The 21,780-nt window shown below is 37.3% G+C and overlaps 1 protein-coding gene across 2 annotated transcripts in view; it reads right to left on the reverse strand.

Moving 5' to 3' along the window:
* GRID2 (glutamate ionotropic receptor delta type subunit 2) overlaps positions 1–21,780 on the reverse strand; it is a gene marked incomplete at its 3' end in the record, with an annotated part of 1,404,804 nt that overhangs the window by 714,033 nt on the left and 668,991 nt on the right. For both annotated transcript variants that reach the window (XM_079766351.1, XM_079766350.1), the window contains 2 exons: positions 18,822–19,106; positions 3,098–3,303 (listed from right to left, as the gene is read on the reverse strand). In XM_079766351.1, the coding sequence (XP_079622477.1) occupies positions 3,098–3,303; positions 18,822–19,106 (491 nt within the window). The remainder of the gene's footprint in view (positions 1–3,097; positions 3,304–18,821; positions 19,107–21,780) is intronic.

The raw sequence follows: 21,780 nt of genomic DNA on the forward strand, positions 1-21,780 counted from the left end.
TATAAGTCAAGATCATATTAGTTGAAATTATCAATAATACAAAGATGTTCAAATAAAATTACTTTAATAAAGTCTGGACTCATTTTTATCAATCTTTACACAGCATGTTTTGGTTATTGGTCATGGGTAGCCCTTCTCTGATAGAGCTTCATGTGGTCTAACATTCTGGGTTCTAGCCTCATCAATTAATCCCTCTCTGGTTGCCTTATTAAGACCTGTGCAAAAGACCTTCAGTTTTTTTTCTCCCAAAAAATGAATCAATTTTTCCTGTTTCTGATATCCAACTTTAAAAACATTATCTATAATTTATTTTTACCTTTATCACCAAACTTCTCAAGTAGTCAACATATCGAATTCTGTTAATTCTCTCCATGACCCTTTGCAATCTCTCTCTATTCTCTGCCATTCTTAGGAACTTTTTGGCTCCTCAATACAAATATCTTTTTTGAGTTTCCATTCTAAAATGTTTAACTCTAATAGCTACAGTACACTTTGTTCTAGTTACTTTAAACCCATGATATATCATTATCTGGGTTCCCCCTTACCTTTAAAATTTATTAAAAATATTTTACTATTAGTTTCAGAAAAAAAGGGAGAGGAAGAGATAGACATATCTATAATAAGAGAGAATCAGTGATTAGCTGCCTCCTGCACAACCCCTACTGGGGATAGAGCCTGCAATCAGGGCATGTGCCCTGCACCAGGAATCGAACTGTGACCTCCTACTTCATAGGTTGACACTCAACCACTGACCCACATTGGCCAGGCTCTCCCTACCTTTCAGACTATCATTTACCCCTTCCCTGCATAGTTTTTTATACTTTGCAAAATTAGTAGAGCTTCCCTGAGATATCATTTATAGCTTTTTCTAGTTTATTCTTTATAAATTCCCCTTCAGAGATTTCTTCCACGTGCAAGCTTTTAAAGGCATTCTATGCCAAGAAATCTCTCATCTGTAGACTTTCCTATTATCCCAGCTCTTTCTGGCTATTTTCATCCCACTTTTTGGTTAATGTTCACTGTTTCCCTTTTGTCACCACACATCCACCACTCAACACAGAAATCTGTCTTCTTTTCTAACTCACAAATGAACTTGTTATTGCTAAATAACTAGACTTCTGGGTTTTTCAGTCTAATACACTTTAGCCCTTATTTTACTGGACAATTCGTCAGCAATATCACATTGATATTATTTTCTCCTTTGCTTTGTACACATTTTTCTTTTGTACTTTTTTTCTACTTTGCTTTCCCCCTACTGCTTAGGTTTTTCTTGGTTTCCTTTGCTCGATCTTACTTCCCTGCCTGTGCCTGGTCTTCAATTGTGCCCTTCCCCTTACCTGACTTACTGTTTCTTTACACACTACAGTGCTTTAAATATATATGTCTGTCTTAAGACCTGAGATCTCTTCAGCATTTGAATCATGTAGCCAAATATTTACTACATATACATTTACTTGAACATGAGGGAAAACTCTGAGGATTAAATAACATATTCAACATGGCCAACACACACTTCTTCACCTTCTCCCCAGACCTGCTCTTCCTCTTCCTCATATGTTGCCTAATCTCTATCTATTTGCCTCCCCACCTTCGTAAAAGGTTCCATCCCCTTTTTTTCTAGGGCATATCCTAGGATATCTTATTAATCCATATTAATATGTTCAAGTCAATACATTATTCCCATTTTACTGATGACAAAACCGAGGCTCAGAAATGTTAACTAATTTGCCAATACAACATCACCAGAAAGTGGTTGAGAGAGACTGGTATGTATATATTACATCCCACATTTCTTTTATGAATTTCTACTCTGGACACTAAGTCCAGTTCAAATGTGCCTTCTTAATGAAGCCCTCTCTGATCTCCCTAGTCAAAAATGACCGCAGAAGCTTCACCCTGATTTACTTAATTTTAAGATTCTAATTTATATTACATGTCAATGTGTATTTCTCCTCAAACTTCTAGCAGACTTTGTGTTTCTTAAAGGAAAGAACCAACTCCTGTCAAATGGGAAATACTCTTTCTATTGTGGAAAAGTCTAGTTGTTCAATTTGCAAGACTAGAAAAGCTTAAAGTTCTATATTTACCCTTAAGCTGCACAACGAAGTTCTCTATTAAAATAAAAAAAGACAGTATTTATATTTTCCAAAAAGTTTTATTATTCTTAGTGATTTATATTCTGCTTCAGTTCCTTGATATCAATTATATAGTGTCAAAGATCTTCTAACACATTCTTAATTTGGAGGATTTATAGCAGTGCTTTGGGAATTAAAGAAAGCATAATAGAGAAGTGAGAAAAAAGCATTACTAAAATAAAGTCACCAAAATGAGAAACACTAATAATAAAACCCATGTAAAAGTATGTAATGTCGTGGCCCTATCTAGCACTATATAAAACCAAAAACTTGAAGCAAGGCAAAAATGACTTGACAATAATCCTTTGCAAGGCAATAGCAAGCATTTTAGAACACAGAGATGTGGCATCAATCAATAAAATGCCTTAATTGTATTTTGACAAAGTTTCGAAGCTTCCAGCCAAATGAACAGATACAATAAAAATTTTGAGGATGCGGCATCATAAAGCATATAGTGGTCATTACTTTGCAGTTTCAGACAGTGTTAATTATTCGTCTTAGTACAGAGTTCACAGAGCAGAACTAAATGTGCTATGTGTTTTTGTAAAAGTAGTCATGGCCAGGCAACAAAAGCCTGATTCAACTAAATCTTTTCTCAGAAGTAAAATTTTAACTTGCAAAAGAATTTAAGGGTTAGTTAGAGAACTTCGCACTTTTGAATTCATTCTTAATTTATTAGATTCATTCAGGTCAATGGCACTTTTATACCCCCATAAGATTTCTTAAAACCATCCTGGCTCTGTGCCTACATATATATAAATGCAAACATTCTTAGCAATTAACTGGACAGTACCGGGTAAATGCAATGAGCCAGAAATTCACTGTGCTAACCTCTATTAGTGCTGATGAGTTGTGTACTTAATTCCCTCTTGCTGCTCTTAATTTTCAACTTCTCTGTGAGATCTATTCCAATGCATTTAATTTTAACACCCTGCCCCCACCTCTTGACAAGTTTTCCTTACCTCAGTAATGAAGGATTTGGCTGTGGCAGGATTCATAACAAGGATGGCTCTCCTAAGAGTGTCTCGATAGCGATTCAATTCCTCTATTCTCATGGTATCAAAGAGCGTGGTGATCATTTTATTGATGTTGTTTTCTACCTTTTGAAGTGCAACATCCATCCCCTGCTGAGATACTCTGTCCAAAAACTCCTGTATTCCACGGATATCTAGGAACATCAAAATCCCATCAAAGTGTGAATTAGAGCAGAGAAGGGAGACAAAAAATGATTTCATTTATATCAGAGTAGTTTATTGTTCAACATTGTAGGCTGTCTAAAATTGCTAACTGAGTAGCAGGTTAAACTTTCAAATATGTTTAAGATTTAGCATGATTTACTGTGTTTAAGTAAACATTACAGAGATTATTATTTTTAAGGCGAATTTCTTTTTCTTCACTGGACATTCTAAACTATCTCACCTGTGGAAAATGTTAGGTTAGGATCCTCTCACTTCCCTAATGCAAATGTCAGATAAGGAAAGTACACTTCTGATTTTTCCTCAATATTAAAGAAGTGATATCAACCTCAGGTGAAACATGAATATCATTAATGAAAGAATTAGAATCACGATTGCTAACATTTATTAAAATAAGGCAACAATATCACTAGTACTAGTGAACTTGACATTTACGATCTAAATGGAAAGAGAGTTTTGAGAGGTTATCTTCAAAGGGTCTCAGGTCACTTAGGCCACGAATAAAATAGCTTCGTTTTTGTCTATTTTATAAGAACCACCTCCTTAGCTCAAATTTGGCAAACAGGGGAGGAGATAGTTTTCTTATCAGGAGTATAAGGATTATACTGTGTATATAAAACCAAATTTAACTACTAGTAAATATTCACATACCCATTAAGAAAAAAGTAAGTTCTGAAAGATTATCAGAAAAATATTATGTCCATTTTACTTTTAAATAAAGAGGATAAATTCCAGTCTAAATAAAGTGTTTATAGATTTATTCCTGGATGTGTATTCAAGTATAAATAAATGTCTGAAATGTTACCAATATTGCTTCCTGGTACCACATTGGCTGTTTATAGAAGGGATTTGAACATTGATAAGTATAATTGGAAAATATATTTTAGAATATAAACTTAATATAGCAGATTTGCTTTTACTATGTAATAAACTACATGTTTTCTGCATATGTTCATGCCATAAAATGTTTTAAAGGAAAAAACTAGTTAAGAATAAGAAGTAAATGGGGTTGTGGCATTGTCAATGGACTATATAAAAATTCTTAATTGTATGTGATTGCATACATGCAAAATTTGTCTCTCCAGGGAAAGAATTACTTCATGTGTTTTTTAATACATTAACAATTTTTAATATATTTTATTGATTTTTTTACAGAGAGAAAGGGAGAGGGATAGAGAGTTAGAAACATTGATGAGAAACATCAGTCAGCTGTCTCCTGCACACCCCCCACTGGGGATGTGCCTGCAACCAAGGTACACGCCCTTGACCGGAATTGAACCTGGGACCCTTCAGTCCGCAGACCAACACTCTATCCACTGAGCCAAACCTGTCAGGGCAATACATTAACAATTAAAAGCAATATATAAACCCATAGAATAAGAAAACAAATAGTCACAAACTTTGAAATTGACATTTACTCATAACAAAATTTATACTTACAAGGTTACAAATTAATTTTAAAAATTTGCTTCCTAATTAGTTTTATTTAAAAATAATTGCTGATATAGAGTAGATAACTATATAAATGTTACCTTATATTCCTTATTCCTAATTATATTATAAACTCAGGATGTCAGAATCATAGCAGCTTAAAAGAACAAAGCCTCATCTAGAGTAGAACAAGAGATAAATGAGTGGGAATAATAAATGTATTATGTACTCATTAGCTGAAACCGGTTTGGCTCAGTGGATAGAGCGTCGGTCTGCGGACTGAAAGGTCCCAGGTTCGATTCTGGTCAAGGGCATGTACATTGGTTGCGGGCACATCCCCAGTAGGGGGTGTTCAGGAGGCAGCTGGTCGATGTTTCTCTCTCATCAATGTTTCTAGCTCTCTGTCCCTCTCCCTTCCTCTCTGTAAAAAATCAATAAAATATATTTTTAAAAATAAATAAATGTATTATGTACTCATTAAATATCCAAGTCTGAAAGTACCTAAGGGGATAAGATACTCAGGAGTGGATTAAACAAAGGGGAGATCTGATGCAATTTCACAGATAGGGTAGACATGTAACAGGACCATGCACACTAAAGCAGATCTTCTCAAACGTTGGTGTGAATCAGAATCACTGAGAAATCTTATATATATATATAAAAAAAGCCCAGAACCAATATGCCTTTAAAATACATGTCCAAAAGATCTTTGATTTTGAATTTTAAGTTGTTATTTTGTTTTATTTATTTTTTTAAATTTAAATCACTTCTATGTGAATCTAAATATAAAGAAGGGGGACATCTGTAATACTTTTTTATGGTATTTTTTTTCTTTATTGATTAAGGTATTACATATGTGTCCTTATCGCTCCATTGCCCCCCACCCCTCCCCCACTCATGCCCTCACCCCCCTGGTGTCTGTGTCCATTGGTTAGGCTTATACGCATGCATACAAGTCCTTTGGCTGATCTCTCCCCCTTACCCCCACCCTCCCCTACCTTCCCTCTGAGGTTTGATGGTCTGTTCGATGCTTCTCTGTCTCTGGATCTGTTTTTCTTCATTAGTTTATGTTGTTCATGATATTCCATGAGTGAGATTATGTGATATTTATCTTTCTCTGACTGGCTTATTACTTTTAACACTAAAGATAAATTAAAAATAAATAAATATAAAACAAAATAAAAAATACACTGAAATAAGTAAAGATGCTCAGAAAACACTGTGTGACCAGAGCATAGGCTCCAGATCTGTATGCTCCAGGAAATGCTCTGTTCGCAGAAATAATGTATCAGTGCAATTTCATATCTTAACTATGATTTTCCAAAAATATTTATTGAATACGGGACAGGATGTTGTATACAAGGAACACAACAGTGAATACCCTTCGCCACATTGAGACAGACAATAAACAAGTAAACAACAAATACATACAAATCACATCAGTGCTTGAAGGAAACAGTAAGTGTATCCTGGGAGATAATGCCAGGGCAGGGAGGGGGATCTATTTTAGTTAGAATACTCAAGGGAAGTTTCTCTGGAAAACTGTTAAACTGTTCAAAAGGATGAGAAGACATCACCTAGACAGAGAGATAGGAAGTGAAGACAACAGCATGGAGAAAATGCCTGAGGGCAGCAAAGAGCTAGAGTTTGAAGGTGAGGGATTCCAGTGTGGGTTTAGCCCAGTCAGTAAGGAGGGCAGGGGTAGGTGAAACTCCCTGTGGAGTGTGGGTCAGACTATGTGGGCCCCGGTGAGACACAGAGAAGTTTTGCTTTTATTCTAAATACGGTTTTTATCTATTGAAAAATTTAAGTGGAGGATCAAAGTGGATGACAGGCTATGTGTGCAGTTTGAAAAGCAGTTTAAGCCTGAGAGTGACTTGTTAAGACAGTCCGACTCAAATGGAGTTTGTAAATGATGTCCCCTTGATTTAAAACATTCTGACAGTTTTTTAGCTTTTATTTTTGAACAGAAGGTAAGTTTTATATGTATAGTTATTGGCCCAGAAAAGTGATGTGATAAAATATTGTTAGTATCCCTCTGCTTCCTTATTCTGGAATTCTGGTTATCATTGCCTAATATATGTTATTGTAAAAAAATTTTTTAAATCTCTTTTTTGTCATTTTTATTAATTTATTGCGCTGACAGGGATTAAAAAAATATACAGTTTTCAGGTGCACAATTCTACAACACATCATCTGTATATTGTATTATGTGTTCACCACCCCAAGTCAAGTCCCTATCACCATGTATCGCCCCTAGACCCTCCTCAATCTCCATCCACCCTCCAATCCCTGGCAATCACCATAAAATATTTCTGATCTCTAAATAAAGAAATATTTATTTCATAGATGTTTTATAAGATTAGCGAGGGTGTGTGTGTGTGTGTGTGTGTGTGTGTGTGTGTGCGCGCGCGCGTGCTTATCAATCACATGGTAATTGCTATTATCCTATATAATAAAAGGGTAATATGCAAATTGACCCTAACAGTGGAACAACCGGTCGCTATAATGCACACTGACCACCAGGGGGCAGACACTCAATGCAGGAGCTGCCCCCTGGTGGTCAGTGCATTTGCACAGGGGGAGCTCTGCTCAGTCAGAAGTCAGCTCATGGCTGGCCAGCTCATCAGTGGTGGCAGGAGCCTCTCCCATATCCGCAGCAGCACTAAGGATGTTCAACTAACGGCTTAGGCCTGCACTCCCTGGGGAGTGAGCCTAAGCCGTTAGTCAGACATCCCCCAAGAGCTCCCAAGCTGCTAGAGGGATGTCTGACTTCCAGCTTAGGCCCAATCCCCCAAGGAGAGGGTCTAAGCCAGCAGGTGGACATCCACTGAGGGGTCCTGGACTGAGAGAGGGCGCAGGCCGGGCTGAGGGCCCCCCCCCCTCCCCGCGAGTGTACAAATTTTTGTGCACTGGGCCTCTAGCTATTAATAATAGTACATAGCTACTTGTTAAGAGTAAACTCCCCCGTTCATTAAGAGAGAATTGCCTAAAATTGAATGATGGCTAGCTACTCAAAATAGCAAGCATAATGTTTTAGACTCTTGGAATGCAGGAGTTAAATAATAATAGCTTTGCTTCTTTGAAAATAACATCAAACATCCATGATATGTGGCAACTGGTAAGTTTGATGTGAGAAGAATCTGAACCTATTAGCTGCTCTGTGGAAAATCATCATTAAAAGAGCACAGGCCTTTGGTTTTGTTAATTCATGAACATAATCAACCATTGCAATTATTTAACTACATTATCTGTATGCCTATTAGTTAGCAGGAAATAAAAATAAAGGTTACAGAAATAAAAAAGATAATACATGGTGCCTGACCTCAAGGAGCTTCCAGGCCTGTGGGTGTGACTAAGTGCTGTTTATTGATAGCAGAAAATTAAATAGTAGTTTCAGGTCAGTAGTTCTCAGCCATTACTAATTCTATTGACCAGATAATTGTATAACAAGTAGTGGAAGGAAGGTTCATTAACTAAGTTATTAAAAATAAAACTAGGGGAAAAACGAAGAAGACATTTTTCTGTGCACTATAAAGGAACTGTGGTACCCAGGATAATGACCTGCCAAAGATGCCCAAGTCTTAATCCCTGGAATCTGAAAATAAGCTAGGTCACCTAGAAAAGTGGAATTAATGCTCCAGATCACATTAAAGGTCTTTATCATGTGAGCTTAAGATGAGGTGAGAGTTTGTATTATTTGGGTGGGTCTAGTGTAATCACGGGGTCTTTAAAATTGGAAGAAGGGAGCAGAAGAGGAGAGTCTGAGGGAGATCTGACTACTGAAGAATTAGTTGACTTTGGGGAAATTTTAGAGACAGGCAATGTTGCTGGCTTTGAAGAAGGGGTTATAGAACTGAAACATATAATATTATTAACCAATGTTACCCTAATTTAATTAGAAAAAAGGAAAATAAATACAGGATTGTCTAGTAACAAAATAAATAGGAAACATTTTTATAAAAAACATTAAGAAACATAAATATATTAATACCTTTCCCAATAACTTCTGTTTTCAGTTACTATTTAGTCTAACACTATGGAGGGGATGACAACTGAAAAAGGTAATTATGTTTTAATGTGATTAATGTCAGTAAAATAAATGAAACAAAGGAATTAAAGAATAGCATAGTAGCAACTAGTCACACCTTATCAATGCAAAAGGAAAATTATTCAGCTTAATTACTGGGTTGTTCTGATGAAAGAAAATAAGATGTGCAATATATCAAAGCAGTTTGTAAACTGCAAATTTCTAAGCAATGTATATTTTCATTATCAAGACTTTAGTAACCCAGTCAAAAGTCCAATTTTCCCTTAGTTTTCTTTTACTATCTTTTTCTATATAAAATATAGAAAACACAAGAGAATCTTGATAAAGACTAAAAGTTGGTCTAGGTAACATCCTCACATCTTCATATTCTCGCAGTCATCAATTTCTCTGACATGTTAACTAACCTTTTTAGACCACTTCCATGACAACTCTCCAAGAGGCAGTGGCTGATTGAAGCTCAATAAGTTACTTTATTAAGTTGTATAAAATAATGACAATTATGATCACTAATATAAGATTAAATTTAATCTTTATATGAAAAATGGAAGAGTTGCAGGATATATTAGAATGTAATGTATAAACACATTTCATAACTGAGCTCAGAACCAGAATTATGACATCCTATTATTCATTGCAAGTCAATAGTCAGCATCCAAATAGATCCCTTTTGGAATCCAGTCTCAGCTTACTATGTGCCAAGCACTGTGAGAGGTACTTGGAAGAGAATGTTGAGCAAGACAAACACAACCCCTGCCCTTAAGGAGCTTGTTATCTACACCCCGTTGATAACACAGACCCTACTGCAGATAGCAGAATCTTACAATACTACCCATTATCCAAACTGTAGTGGCAATTTAACTAAATTTAATGGCATTCAAACAGTAATTCTCAGTCTCCTCATTGTATTCAAATATCACCTTTAAAATATTAAATATTGTAGAAAAAGAGATTCATCATTAATTATTTATAAGTTTGATTTTTCCCCTCTACTGATCTTTTCTCATTTGAGCAGATTAGGCACATTTAATCATTTTGATCATTTAATGCCTTGAAGACCTCATTTGGAGCAAGAGACCTTAGTACTATATTCAGCCAATCTTGGTGTTTCTGAAATTATGACAGAAGGCAGAGTTTTAAAATTAATATTTAAAATCTTGTGACTTTTCTTTCAGAGAAAAAGGAATATGTTATACTGCTGGGTACCTAAAATACATCATTGAGCAGAATAAATTTTCTCAACATATGAGTAAGAAAGCATACTCTCTAAATGTCTTCTTTCCTGAGAAAATAAGGTTTTTAACCATTGATTTAAAAAAATTGTTTAAAAGAACCCTTACTTGAAAAGGAACTTGAGTCTTTATTGAGTATTTCCTTGCCATTTGTAGTGTATTTAGAAAATAATAATAATAAAATATAACATTAGATTTTGAGGTGAATCAGTCCAGCAATAGAGGTCCATCACTGAGGTTGTCTATTTGATAAGAATTTGTGGCTTTCATATTAGATCATAGTGTCTCAATATATGCATTATCTTCACAATAATGCTGATCAATATATATATATATATATATATATATATATATATATATATATATATAAAATATATATTTCTTTATTGATTTTAGAGAGGAAGGGAGAGGGAGAGAGAGATAGAAACATCAATGATGAGAGAGAATCATTGATTGGCTGCCTCCTGCATGCTTCCCACTGGGGATAGAGCCACAACCCAGGCATGTGTCTTTGGCCAGAATTGAACCTGGGACCCTTCAGTCTGCAGGGGGACATTCTATCCACTGAGCCAAACTAGCAAGGGCTGATCAAAAATTTTTAAGGACATTTTACTGATGAACAAATCCAAACATATTATTTTTACCTGCTTGACATAATATGCACTAATGCAAAGAAAATAATTCAGTAAGGTGCTTGGATAAATTATATGATTATTGATGCACATTGAAGTAAATGTGAGAACTGAAAATTGGAATGTGGCCAAATGAGTAATAAACGGCTTTAAGATTGTCTAGAGAGACAGTTAATAATAAAGTCATTAGATAGTTGAAAATACCTTCAGGGCATTGGTACACATTTCCAATCAATTAAGAGGAATGTGTCCATTTCATGGGCCTTGATTAAACCTACATCAAAATGTATGGAATATATTTTGTGATTGCTAGGTATGCATTGATGAAGATAGTCATTCAATATTCATTTCAAAGGGGCCCAGTGAATGGCAATTTAATTATAAGAAAAGGGTGACATACTGAATCCTTAAGGGTATTGTTTAGGTACATCAAATCACTCAACTATGAATTGACCCTTAATATGATATTACTAAATCAGTGTTTTTAGAATAAATAACCCATGTAGTATTACATAAAGTTGGGTTTCTTCTTTTGTTTTTATGTGTATGGGTGCCAAAGTACTATATTCAGCCAGTATAGTTATCTATATACACAAAGAAAGAAACTTGATTATCTACAGATGTATATAGTAGTTATTTACTATACTCCAGTAGTAATTCCCATGCCATGCTACTTTATTTTATTTACTTTTAGGTCTCTGATTTTCAGAAATTCTGAGTTTAACAAATTAGAGTAGAGATTTATATGACCAAAAATCTTGTAAAAGAGAAAATAATATATTAAACCTGTAAGGAAAATGTCAGAAAGGCTAAGTACATAAAATATGTTTAAGCTGACCAAACACACATAAACAAATTCAAAATTAACCTAAAAAGTTTATGTTTCAAAAGCAATGTTAAAGGTTGTTGAATTATAAAGACATATATTTATAATTTTAAATATTTAACATTAAACATCCTATCTAATAATAGAGTAACATGTAAATTACCATCACTCCGCTACGCCCACGATTGGGCGGCGGGAGGCTGGGGGGCGGGACTCGGGGTGGCCTATCCGGCCATTGAGAGGCACGGATCCGCTGCCACTGAGTGGGCTACCCTGCTGTTGAGTGGCGCAGGGGGCAGGACTCCCGCCCCCTGTGCCTCTCAACGGCCAGATCCGCGGCCGCTGAGGGGGCCTGCGGCGGACACCCAGCTGCGCCTCTCAACGGCAGGGTAGCCAGGTGTCCGCTGCAGGCCCCCTCAGCGGCCGTTGAGAGGCGCAGGGGGCGGGAGTCCCGCCCCCTGCACCTCTCAACAGCAGGGTAGCCCCCCTCAGTGGCTGCGGACCATCAAAAGCGTGGGAGCTGGGTGCCTGTCAGCTCTGGCACCAGGCCTTTCAGAAGCCTCTGCTGAGCCGGAGGCTTCTGAAAGGCCTGGTGCACCAGCGGACAGGCACCCAGCTCCACCGTGAAAAGTGAAAGCGTGTAGGGGACCCTACACGTGCATGATTCAATCATGCACTGGGCCTCTAGTTTAATATAATTAAATTTAATATTAAAATAAAATGTAAAATTAATTAATTTAATTAATACATTTTAATTTAATCTTTAATTTATTTATTTTTTCTTCTAAGTAGAATTTCCTTCAAATTTGTAAGGGAAGCCCATGTGTCCTTGTATGCCTACCCTTCACCCAAAGAGCCATCATACATCTCTGCTGTGACTGAGAGCATGCCATGCCCCTGACCAAATTATTTGGTTCAGGGATTAGCATAGGACCCAAACATGTCCTGAGACTTGATATCCTATCTAATAATAGACAAATATGCAAATTGACCGCACCTTCGCTATGCCCAAGCCACGCCCACCAGTCAAGCCACGCCCTCCAACCAATCAGGACGAATATGCAAATCACCCCAACAAAGATGGCGGCTAATTTGCATATCAAGACAGCGTAGAAAGAAGCCAAGAGCTGCGGAAGGGAGCAAAGCTGCAGAGAAGCAAGCAAGCCGGGGGGGGGGGGGGGAGGAGAAGGGAGGAGCGGAGGCGGGGCTGGGGGAGAAGGAAGTTGAGTAGGCGGGGCCGGGGGAGAAGGGGCGGGGCCGGGGGAGAAGGGAGGAGCGGAGGCGGGGCTGGGGGAGAAGGGAGGAGCGGAGGCAGGGCGTGGGGAGAAGGGAAAAGCAGGCGGGCTGGTGGAGAAGGCGGGCCAGGGGAGAAGGGAGGAGCGGAGGCGGGGCTGGGGGAGAAGGGAAAAGAAGGCGGGCTGGCAGAGAAGGTGGGCCAGGGGAGTAGGGAGGAGCGGAGGCGGGGCTGGGGGAGAAGGGAGGAGCGGAGGCAGGGCCGGGGGAGAAGGGAAAAGCAGGCGGGCTGGAGGAGAAGGCAGGCCGGGGGAGAAGGGAGGAGCAGAGGTGGGGCCAGGGGAGAAGGGAAAAGCAGGCAGGCTGGTGGAGAAGGCGGGCCGGGGGAGAAGGGAAGAGCGGAGGAGGGGCCGGGGGAGAAGGGAAAAGCAGGCGGGCTGGCGGAGAAGTTAGAAAAGCAGGGGGGCTGGCGGAGAAGGCGGGCCGGGGGAGAAGGGAGGAGCGGAGGCAGGGCCAGGGGAGAAGTTAGAAAAGCAGGGGGGCTGGCGGAGAATGCGGGGTCGGGGACAAGGGAGGAGAGCAGGCAGGGTGGGGTAGAGTGCAGCAGGAAACCCTATTGCAGGATTTTTCCTGCAACGGGAATGCTAGTATGAATATATTTCCACATAGATGGAAACGGCACTGGGTAGCTGGGGGAGCTGAGGGAACTGGGGGACTCCAGAGGCAGGCACGCAGAGTGGCCCGACCCACCTTGGGGCAGGCCCAGCTGCGGCGCATGCCTGCCACCTCAGCAGGGCTGAGGGGACTGTGTGCCATCATCTTGTGGCTGTGGGCACCGCCATCTTTGAGGGCATGGCAGTCAATTAGCATATTCCCTCCTTATTGGCTGTGGGTGTCGCCATCTTTGTGAGGGTGTGACGGCCAATTAGCATATTCCCTCTTTATTAGATAGGATTATCCTTCCAGTCTCCATAACTAGATCCATTAAATGAACCTACCAATAGATCCATGCCAATATCAGGCTGGGATCAATATTGTTTCAGGCAAAGGAAATGAAAGAATCCAAATAGCTCATTTGACAAAGAGTACTTCAACCTTACTGCTTATGTCACTCTAGTAAATCAGTTCTATTCAGTTCTTCCAGGCCTGAAATTCAACTTTTCTCTCATCAGTACTTTCAGAACAGAATCCTCCCACTAAAGCAACTTATCTGCTTTTATTCTATTTTAAGGGCCACCTACTCCTATAATTTTCTGGTTTCTGTATATTGTCAGTTTCCTGATTCTGGAATCTAGCCATTCACTGGTATATTCAATTAATTACTTGCTTAGACATCTCGATAGTGAGCCTGCCTAGATTACTGCCAATTGCTTTTAATAACTCTTCCTGAGTATCATATTCCCCCTACCTGACCAAACTTCCTCTCAGAGATTTGGTTGAAAGCTAAGCAAATCGAGAATGATGCAGAGTCTATGGCCATACAACCTTGAACGCACCTGATCTCGTCTGATCTCGGAAGCTAAGCAGGGTTGGGCCTGGTTAGTACTTGGATGGGAGAATGATGCAGAATTAAAAGGGTAGGATAATATAATGAGTAATACAATAAAGAGTTAACATAAAATTTTTAAGTTGCAGAAATTATAAGGAAACACAGTGAGGTATAAGTGTTTTTATTTTGCTAAAAATGGTACAGGTCTCGCCTCTTGAAGGCACTAAGAGCATGTGGCAATGAGTAAATGTGTCAGTTCATATACTGATACTGAAAAATGAGAATAGATAAGGATAAATAAATTTAGAAAGGTAGACTATCTGAAAAACACATTATGATAAAAATGGGAAATTGCTATTGGTATTTAGGCAGTAGATATAGAAGAGAGTAAATGATATAATATAAAATACTTATTCTAATTCCTGGCAAGTAAAATACTTAGAGGTATTATTTTTAATATTTTTACTGCTGCAAGACTTTCTATTGGATCAGCCATCTGCTATACTTTGTGAAAGCTTGTAGGATTTTGAGAGGCAACAATCAAGTCAAAGTCCACCCATACAGCCTTGATTATTGCTGCTGAAATTAGACACTTCCTTTATCACTCACCACTGGGGTTTAGTTTGCATCATTCATAATACTTACATTATTTTCTCTATTAAGAGAGTCATATAAATATTTTACCTCTTTTTTTATTGTAAGCTTCTTAAAGGCTAAGACTACATTCTGTAAAACTTTTTTAATCTCACATTTTTCATTGCTCTAAGCAAATGAGCAATGAACATTTGCTGAATGACACATTTTTAAAAGCTCAACACTTTCTAAACTCTTTTCAAGCCTTTTAGAAAATGTTTTGAATCAATCCATTCAAATAAAGTGTCCACATTTCATTTCTCTTTTCATGCATTTACTTAGAATCAAAGACTTGATTCTTCTTTGTTAGGGAATTTAAAGTAGACTTTTATACTGTGCTCTTAATCATAATTAACTGTTTTTGGAAAAAGTGTTTCTCTAATTAACTGGATATGGAAGCTTAATCATTGCTTTTTTAAGTATATTTCTCTAAGTAAAATATATCTTCAATAACATTTGGCTCCAGCAGGCTGCCTGATTCCATCCATAGATGATGCTTAATCCATTCATTAATGAAAGCAATTACTAATAACCAAGATAAAAGTCAAGTGCAAATCCAATGTTTGAACTTAAAATGAGGACACTGATGAATGGATATGTAAATAAACAAAACCCTCTTCAAGGTACAAGGTATTTGGATAGATTGATGTTTATTTTGGACTCTCGCCCAGTTCTTTACTAGCAAGATTTGTATCAAAGGGACATTTTCTTTCACTAACAAGAGTATTACTGGAAATAATTTTAATGATACAAGCAAGGTAATTTTTAATAAATTATTAAATTAAATAATAAGTCAGAAGCAAGTTCATCATCAAAGTAAAGAAAAATGTATTTTTTTTAAATTATTATTCCTAAAACAAACCCTACTTCTATCAGTGATACACCTTGCTCCCCCAAAGGACAGGGGAGTTTCACCCGTGGGCATTAAGGGGACCCAGTCATACACAGAGCTTATAGCATCTTATTTACTAAAAGGAAAACAGAGGGAAAGAAAATGAGGAATTTCAGATGAATGTAAATGATTCTATGTGACTACAAATTTAGAGTACATTTGCAAAAATATTTGCCTCATTAATAATAAAAATGTATTATTTTAATTTCCTAAATGTAACCCATGTAGGACGTAGAAACAAGATAACAAAGGGTTTCCGCATGGACATTTATATTAAAGAGTAAAATTCTCATTTCAATGTTATGAAAATGCCTTTATCCACAAATCACTTTTCTATTCCTTATCTAACAGGATTATTTTGATAGGCCTAACTAAAAAGTCTTTTCTCACCTTAAACAAAGATTTAGGTTTTAAAAATTCATTATTTCAAATTATGTTTTAAGCAGAGGTCATAAGAATGCTATTTATGGTTATAAAAATCATACATAATCTAATTGGAAAAAAAAAACTGACAGACCCATACTCAGCATATTGGTTCCTTTGGTAGAATGTACTATGTTCAATAAATAATCCTATCAGTGAATTCTGAATTTTATCCAATCCTTACTTTTACTGATGAATCAGTTATTTTAAATTTTCTTTTAGTTTATTTTATTCATTTCAGTCTCTTGGTCTTTGTTTGGTGACCCCTAAATAACTAGAATTAAGCAACAAAAAGAAAGATTTCCATGCTGGACACAAAGGAGCGTGCTTCCGGGGAGTGCCACAGACTTTTGGCTGAAATCTACCCATCAAGTTTAATGTGACTCTGGCTGCCAAAACCCCAGGCGACCTTTGAATATTTAGGGCTAAATGTGACTACCACTTGCTTTGGTCGCTGGGAGTCCACAGGAGCTCTTATTTGTTGCTCCCCAGATTTCTGCCAACCTTTTTGTGCTCAGTTCTATTGATGCCTCTTTCTGGCTGAGTCTTGTGTATCTATTTTCCAATATTGTTCACAATGCTGAGTAGGTTAAGACAAGAAAACCATTATTTTAAAAATGTTTATTTATTTGCTAAGGAAAATAAGTTGCACTACAGGAGGTAAAATTGTCTTGCTGGGTTGTTTTTTTGTTTTTTACAAAACTGTAAAAACTAGACACATCCATACGAATGTAAAAATTGTTCTGAGATTCCCTCTTAAGGCAAATATCTGAGGAAACACATATTTCAAACTATATATATCTTACCAATCTTTGTTTATCTCTCTCATTTGATTATATCCATCTTTATTCCCCAAATAACAAAAATAAGAGATAAACTATGTTAAAATATCTCTGGGATCAATTAGAAAACAAGTAGATTACTTCAGAAAAATAAAATAAACAAAAATAATATCATTTTTGCTTAATTAAATGCAAGTTAAAAATTCTGAGACAAACCATCTTTGCAAATTATGCTAAACTTAGGACAAATGCTTTGTGTTTTACCTTGGAAAGTTAAATGAAGTGTCTCATGCTACTCAGTATTTTGTGAGATCTCATATTGTAGACAATATGCCATGCTAGCTTGCAGTAACATAATTTTAGTTGCCCCCAAAGAGTTAATTCTAAATAGTTCTTAAAGTTTTCATAAGGATGTAAGCAAGCTATGTCGGATTTTTGGGAACCAATAAATGGAAATAAGCATTTTTTTTCAGTGTTCCAAGATCTGCCCCAAATGGTCTTTTATTATAAATGTTTTTGAAAGGGAAAAATATAGTATTATCTTTATGCCTTCCTATTATTTGAACAATGAAGATGTATTGGAGTTAGATTTCTTTTAGAAATATGTATAGACAGCATTTAGTATAGGCATTTATATTAAAACTAGAGGACCGGTGCACAAAATTTATGCACGGGGGGAAGGGGGCATGGGTGTGTCCCTCAGCCCAGCCTGCACCCTCTCCAATCTGGGACCCCCTCAAGGGATTTTCAACAGGATCAGGTCTAAATGGGCAGTCGAACACCTCCCTTACAATCCAGGAATCCTGGCTCCCAACTGCTCGCCTGCCTGTCAGCCTGATCACCCCCTAACCATTCCCCTGACAGCCTGATGAACACCTAACTTCTCCCCTGCCAGACTGATTGCCCCTAACTGCCCTCCCCTGCCGGCCTGGTCCTCCCAACTGTCCTCCCCTGCCGGCCTGGTCTCCCCCAACTGCCCTCCTCTGCAGGCCTGGTCCCCCCAACTGCCCTCCCCTGCAGGCCTGGTCCCCCCAACCACCCTCCCCTGCAGGCCTGATCGCCCCCAACTGCCCTCCCCTGCAGGCCAGGTCCCCCATAACTGCTCTCTCCTGCAGGCCTGGTCCCCCCCAACTGCCCTTGCCTGCAGGCCTGGTCCCCCCAACTGCCCACCCCTGCCAGCCTGGTCCCCCTAACTGCCCTCCCCTGCAGGCCTGTTCCCCCCAACTGCCCTTCTTGCAGGACTTGTCCCTCCCAACTGCCCTCCCCTGCTGGCCTGATTGCCTACCACTGCCCTCCCCTGCTGGCCATCTTGTGGTGGCCATCTTGTGTCCACATGGGGGTGGACATCTTTGACCAAATGGGGGTGGCCATCTTGTGTGTTGGAGTGATGGTCAATTTGCATATTACTCTTTTATTAGATAGTACTAGAGGCCCAGTGCATGGAATTCGTGCATGGGTAGAGTACCTAGGGGCTGTCGGCTGTCAGCTGGGCCTCCCTTCTCCCAGCTGCCTGCTGCTGCCACTGGCTGGGGCCTCCCTTCCCTGGCTGCCTGCTGCTGCTAGCCAGGGTGAGGCTGGCCAGGGGGGAGGGGCTGTGGGCAGTTCCCACCTGGCAGAACTCCTGATAGAGGGGAAATTTGCATATTAGGCTTTTATTGTATAGGATTTGACTTCGAAGGGATTTAATAGAAATGATTGAACTTTACCTTAAAATATTTCTTGTTGCTACTAGATTTATTAGAAGAATCTGACAGGACAAGAAAACCACAAATGACAACGAGTAAGCTCCTTGAAGTTTGTCGAGATTTAATAAAGTTGCTTGTCGTACAAATATCACTTACAAAACTCACACAAATCACAAACACTTACCATATTCACTGTCATAGAATATGATGAATTTCTGCCAGGCATATTCTGTGATCACTCTCAGGATAACATCATTTAAGTAGACAGGTGGACGAACAGAGAGAGTGTAGTCATCATTCCTGTTACTCCGCGTAAGTCCACAGCCACTCCTTGGAGTCCCAGCTGTTGCTCGCTGGATGAAGAGGTGGGGGATATGCATGGCATCTGCCAAAGACTGGAGGGACCCCGCTGATGTGCAGCCAATGGAGCTGACCAGGGCCAAGATACCTTGATTCATAAGTTCGCAGGCTGCAAGAAAGCACAGCAATATTTGACTGTCAATGAGCTTCATGTATTTTCTACTTTTTGAGAAACAGTGAATTAAGCTTATAAGCTATTACACAACTATGTAAAAATTTTTTAAAGGAACATTCTACCTGAAGAGATCGTCTAATTACAAAATGCTACTCAAATACAGTTTAAAAATTCTGCCCTTTAGTTATTTAGCCTGTGCAAATTACTTAGGTTCTCTTGGTCTCAGTTTCATCATCTGTAAAATGGGTGAAATAGCATAAATCTTGCAGGATTATTGCCAGGGTTAGAAATAGTTCAGTGTCTGTTATCTGCCTCTCAGATGATAGACATTCTATGCTTTTATAATGGTTAAAATCCAGAGAAAAGGTAATTCCTTACTGAGTACATAATATAAGGTTTTCAAAAAGGAGATAATATGTAAACTGGTGAATGAATGAAGGGGGGTGGGGTATTGAATCGTTTGAGTAATGATTTCTGGCCATAGAAAACAGAGCCAGCTGGGATTTAAAACTTTGATAATGCTTTGTCTCTTTTACTAAACTGGAGAATTGAAAATGTTTTTGTTATTTTTCTTAACAAATTAGAAAACACATAGTCACATCAAATACTAAATTTTAGCAACAATATCATTTTGGTTTCCAGCTGAATAATTTCTTATTTCTAGTATACGATTTATGATCTCTGCTTTAATTTTATTTTAATCATTCTATTTATGAATATGTGCTAACTTCAAAACATATTTAAAACTAGAACAAATATAAATTATAAGTAAATGTAAAGACAAAGCATATACAGGAAAAAAGAGAGATAAGAAGTGGTATCTCAGAATGTCAATCTTTAAAGTCAAAACATCCAAAATAAAAAATAAAAAAGTAAATAAAAAAATGAAAAGTAATTCAGAAAGAATCAAGGCTAAATGAATTCCATATTAGAAGATTAGTTATTAAATCTTTATTCTAGATTTTAGGCATTCTAGTTAATACATTCTTAACATTCAGACTTTAATATAAATTGTTTTACACAGTTCTTGAAAATTCAAAGGAAGACTGAGATGATAAGTACCTACATGTAATTAATTGGTTAGTTAATGAAAGCTGACAAAGTGTAAGTTTAGAAGTACTATTCTAATGGCATGCATATAAACATCAAATATATTAATTATGATTAATGGTAAGACAACTACTATATACAAAATAAATTAAAACTTATTAGGAATATAATTTTCAAGGATAAGAGAGGTGATATGATTTTAAATAAATGTGAAAAATAGCACCAGAGAGGAATCCTCCTAGACCATAACAGATTGAGGTTAAAGTTTCATTAAAAATCATAGTAGCTTACTCATGTCCATGAAATCAGCACAGAAAGCAATATAAATTTATAGTTATTACTTTTAATGAATTTATGCAAAACCACTGGTCACTAGATTGTTTCATTATTGTAGTAAATAACACCATTACTGATTATATAAGCAAGTAGAAATTAACTGTTAGAAAATATTTTGATTAAAAGCTTGGATCATTTAGCTTTTAAAATAAAAATAAGAGAACATTAATATATACACAGTTGAATTTTATTTTTAGGTTACACTAATTAATAGTAATTAAGCTCTGGCAGGTTAGGCTCAGTTTGTTAGAGCATTGCCCCATGCACCAAAAGGTCGGGTTTCATTCCCAGTCAGGGCATATACTCCAGTTGGGGTGCATACTAGAGGCAATGATCTATATTTCTCTCTCTCTCTGAAAAAAATCTGCTAAAAAATAAAAAGAAATAACCAATGATTAAATAAATTTAACATTTAATATAAATCTACCACAAAAATTATAGTTATACATATAAAAGTTTGAGATGAAAAACACTGTTTAATATTATATTCTGTCACATGTAAAAATACATGAAAATTGTCTATTTTAATCTTCAGATTTAGAAAGATTAACTCCAGAGTTATATATTAATCATTATTTATCAGATAAATTTGATGTAGTATATAATCTATAATTCCCTCCAATCAATTACGTTACTTCCTGTTAACCTCTGTGAATAAAAGCACAAACAACACAAATACTAGCAAGAGTTACTACTATATAAGGAAATTTATTATTATTTTTATTATTATCTAGTATTTGGTATTATTCATCCCAGTACGTACATTAGCAAAAATAACTAAAATTTTCCTATAAAACCAAAATAGGAGCCATTAAAAATTATAATAGGAGAACTATATAATGTTATATCTGAAAGGGAATTCAGAGATTATGTAGTTTAAGGATGCAAAATCAGCTTTATCTCCTATGCCAACCACGATTGTTGGGTAAGTTGGCATTCTGGAACAATATTTTGAGAAAAATTCTGAGACTCAATAAGAAAAAGTACCAAAATAATTATGTTAAGTTTCTCAGAGGAAAAGATGAGGGGAGGGGAATTGTCCTACACAACCATTCCTCTTATAATGCTCTACCTGCTAATGATTGTGGCTGTCAAAAAGCACACCTTTTCCTAAATAAATAAATGAATAAATAAATAAAATAAAGGAATGCTCTGGTCTCTAACTCATTATCCAATATCCATTTCACCATAGTAAGGAAATGATATTTGTAACCTTAAAATTTTGTATGGAAAAGAAAAGATATAGAGCTGTCCATAGGGGAAAGTTCAATTGAAGATTGTC

This window comes from Cnephaeus nilssonii (assembly GCF_951640355.1).
Source record: "Cnephaeus nilssonii genome assembly, chromosome: 1".
NCBI classification, from domain to species: Eukaryota; Metazoa; Chordata; class Mammalia; order Chiroptera; family Vespertilionidae; genus Cnephaeus; species Cnephaeus nilssonii.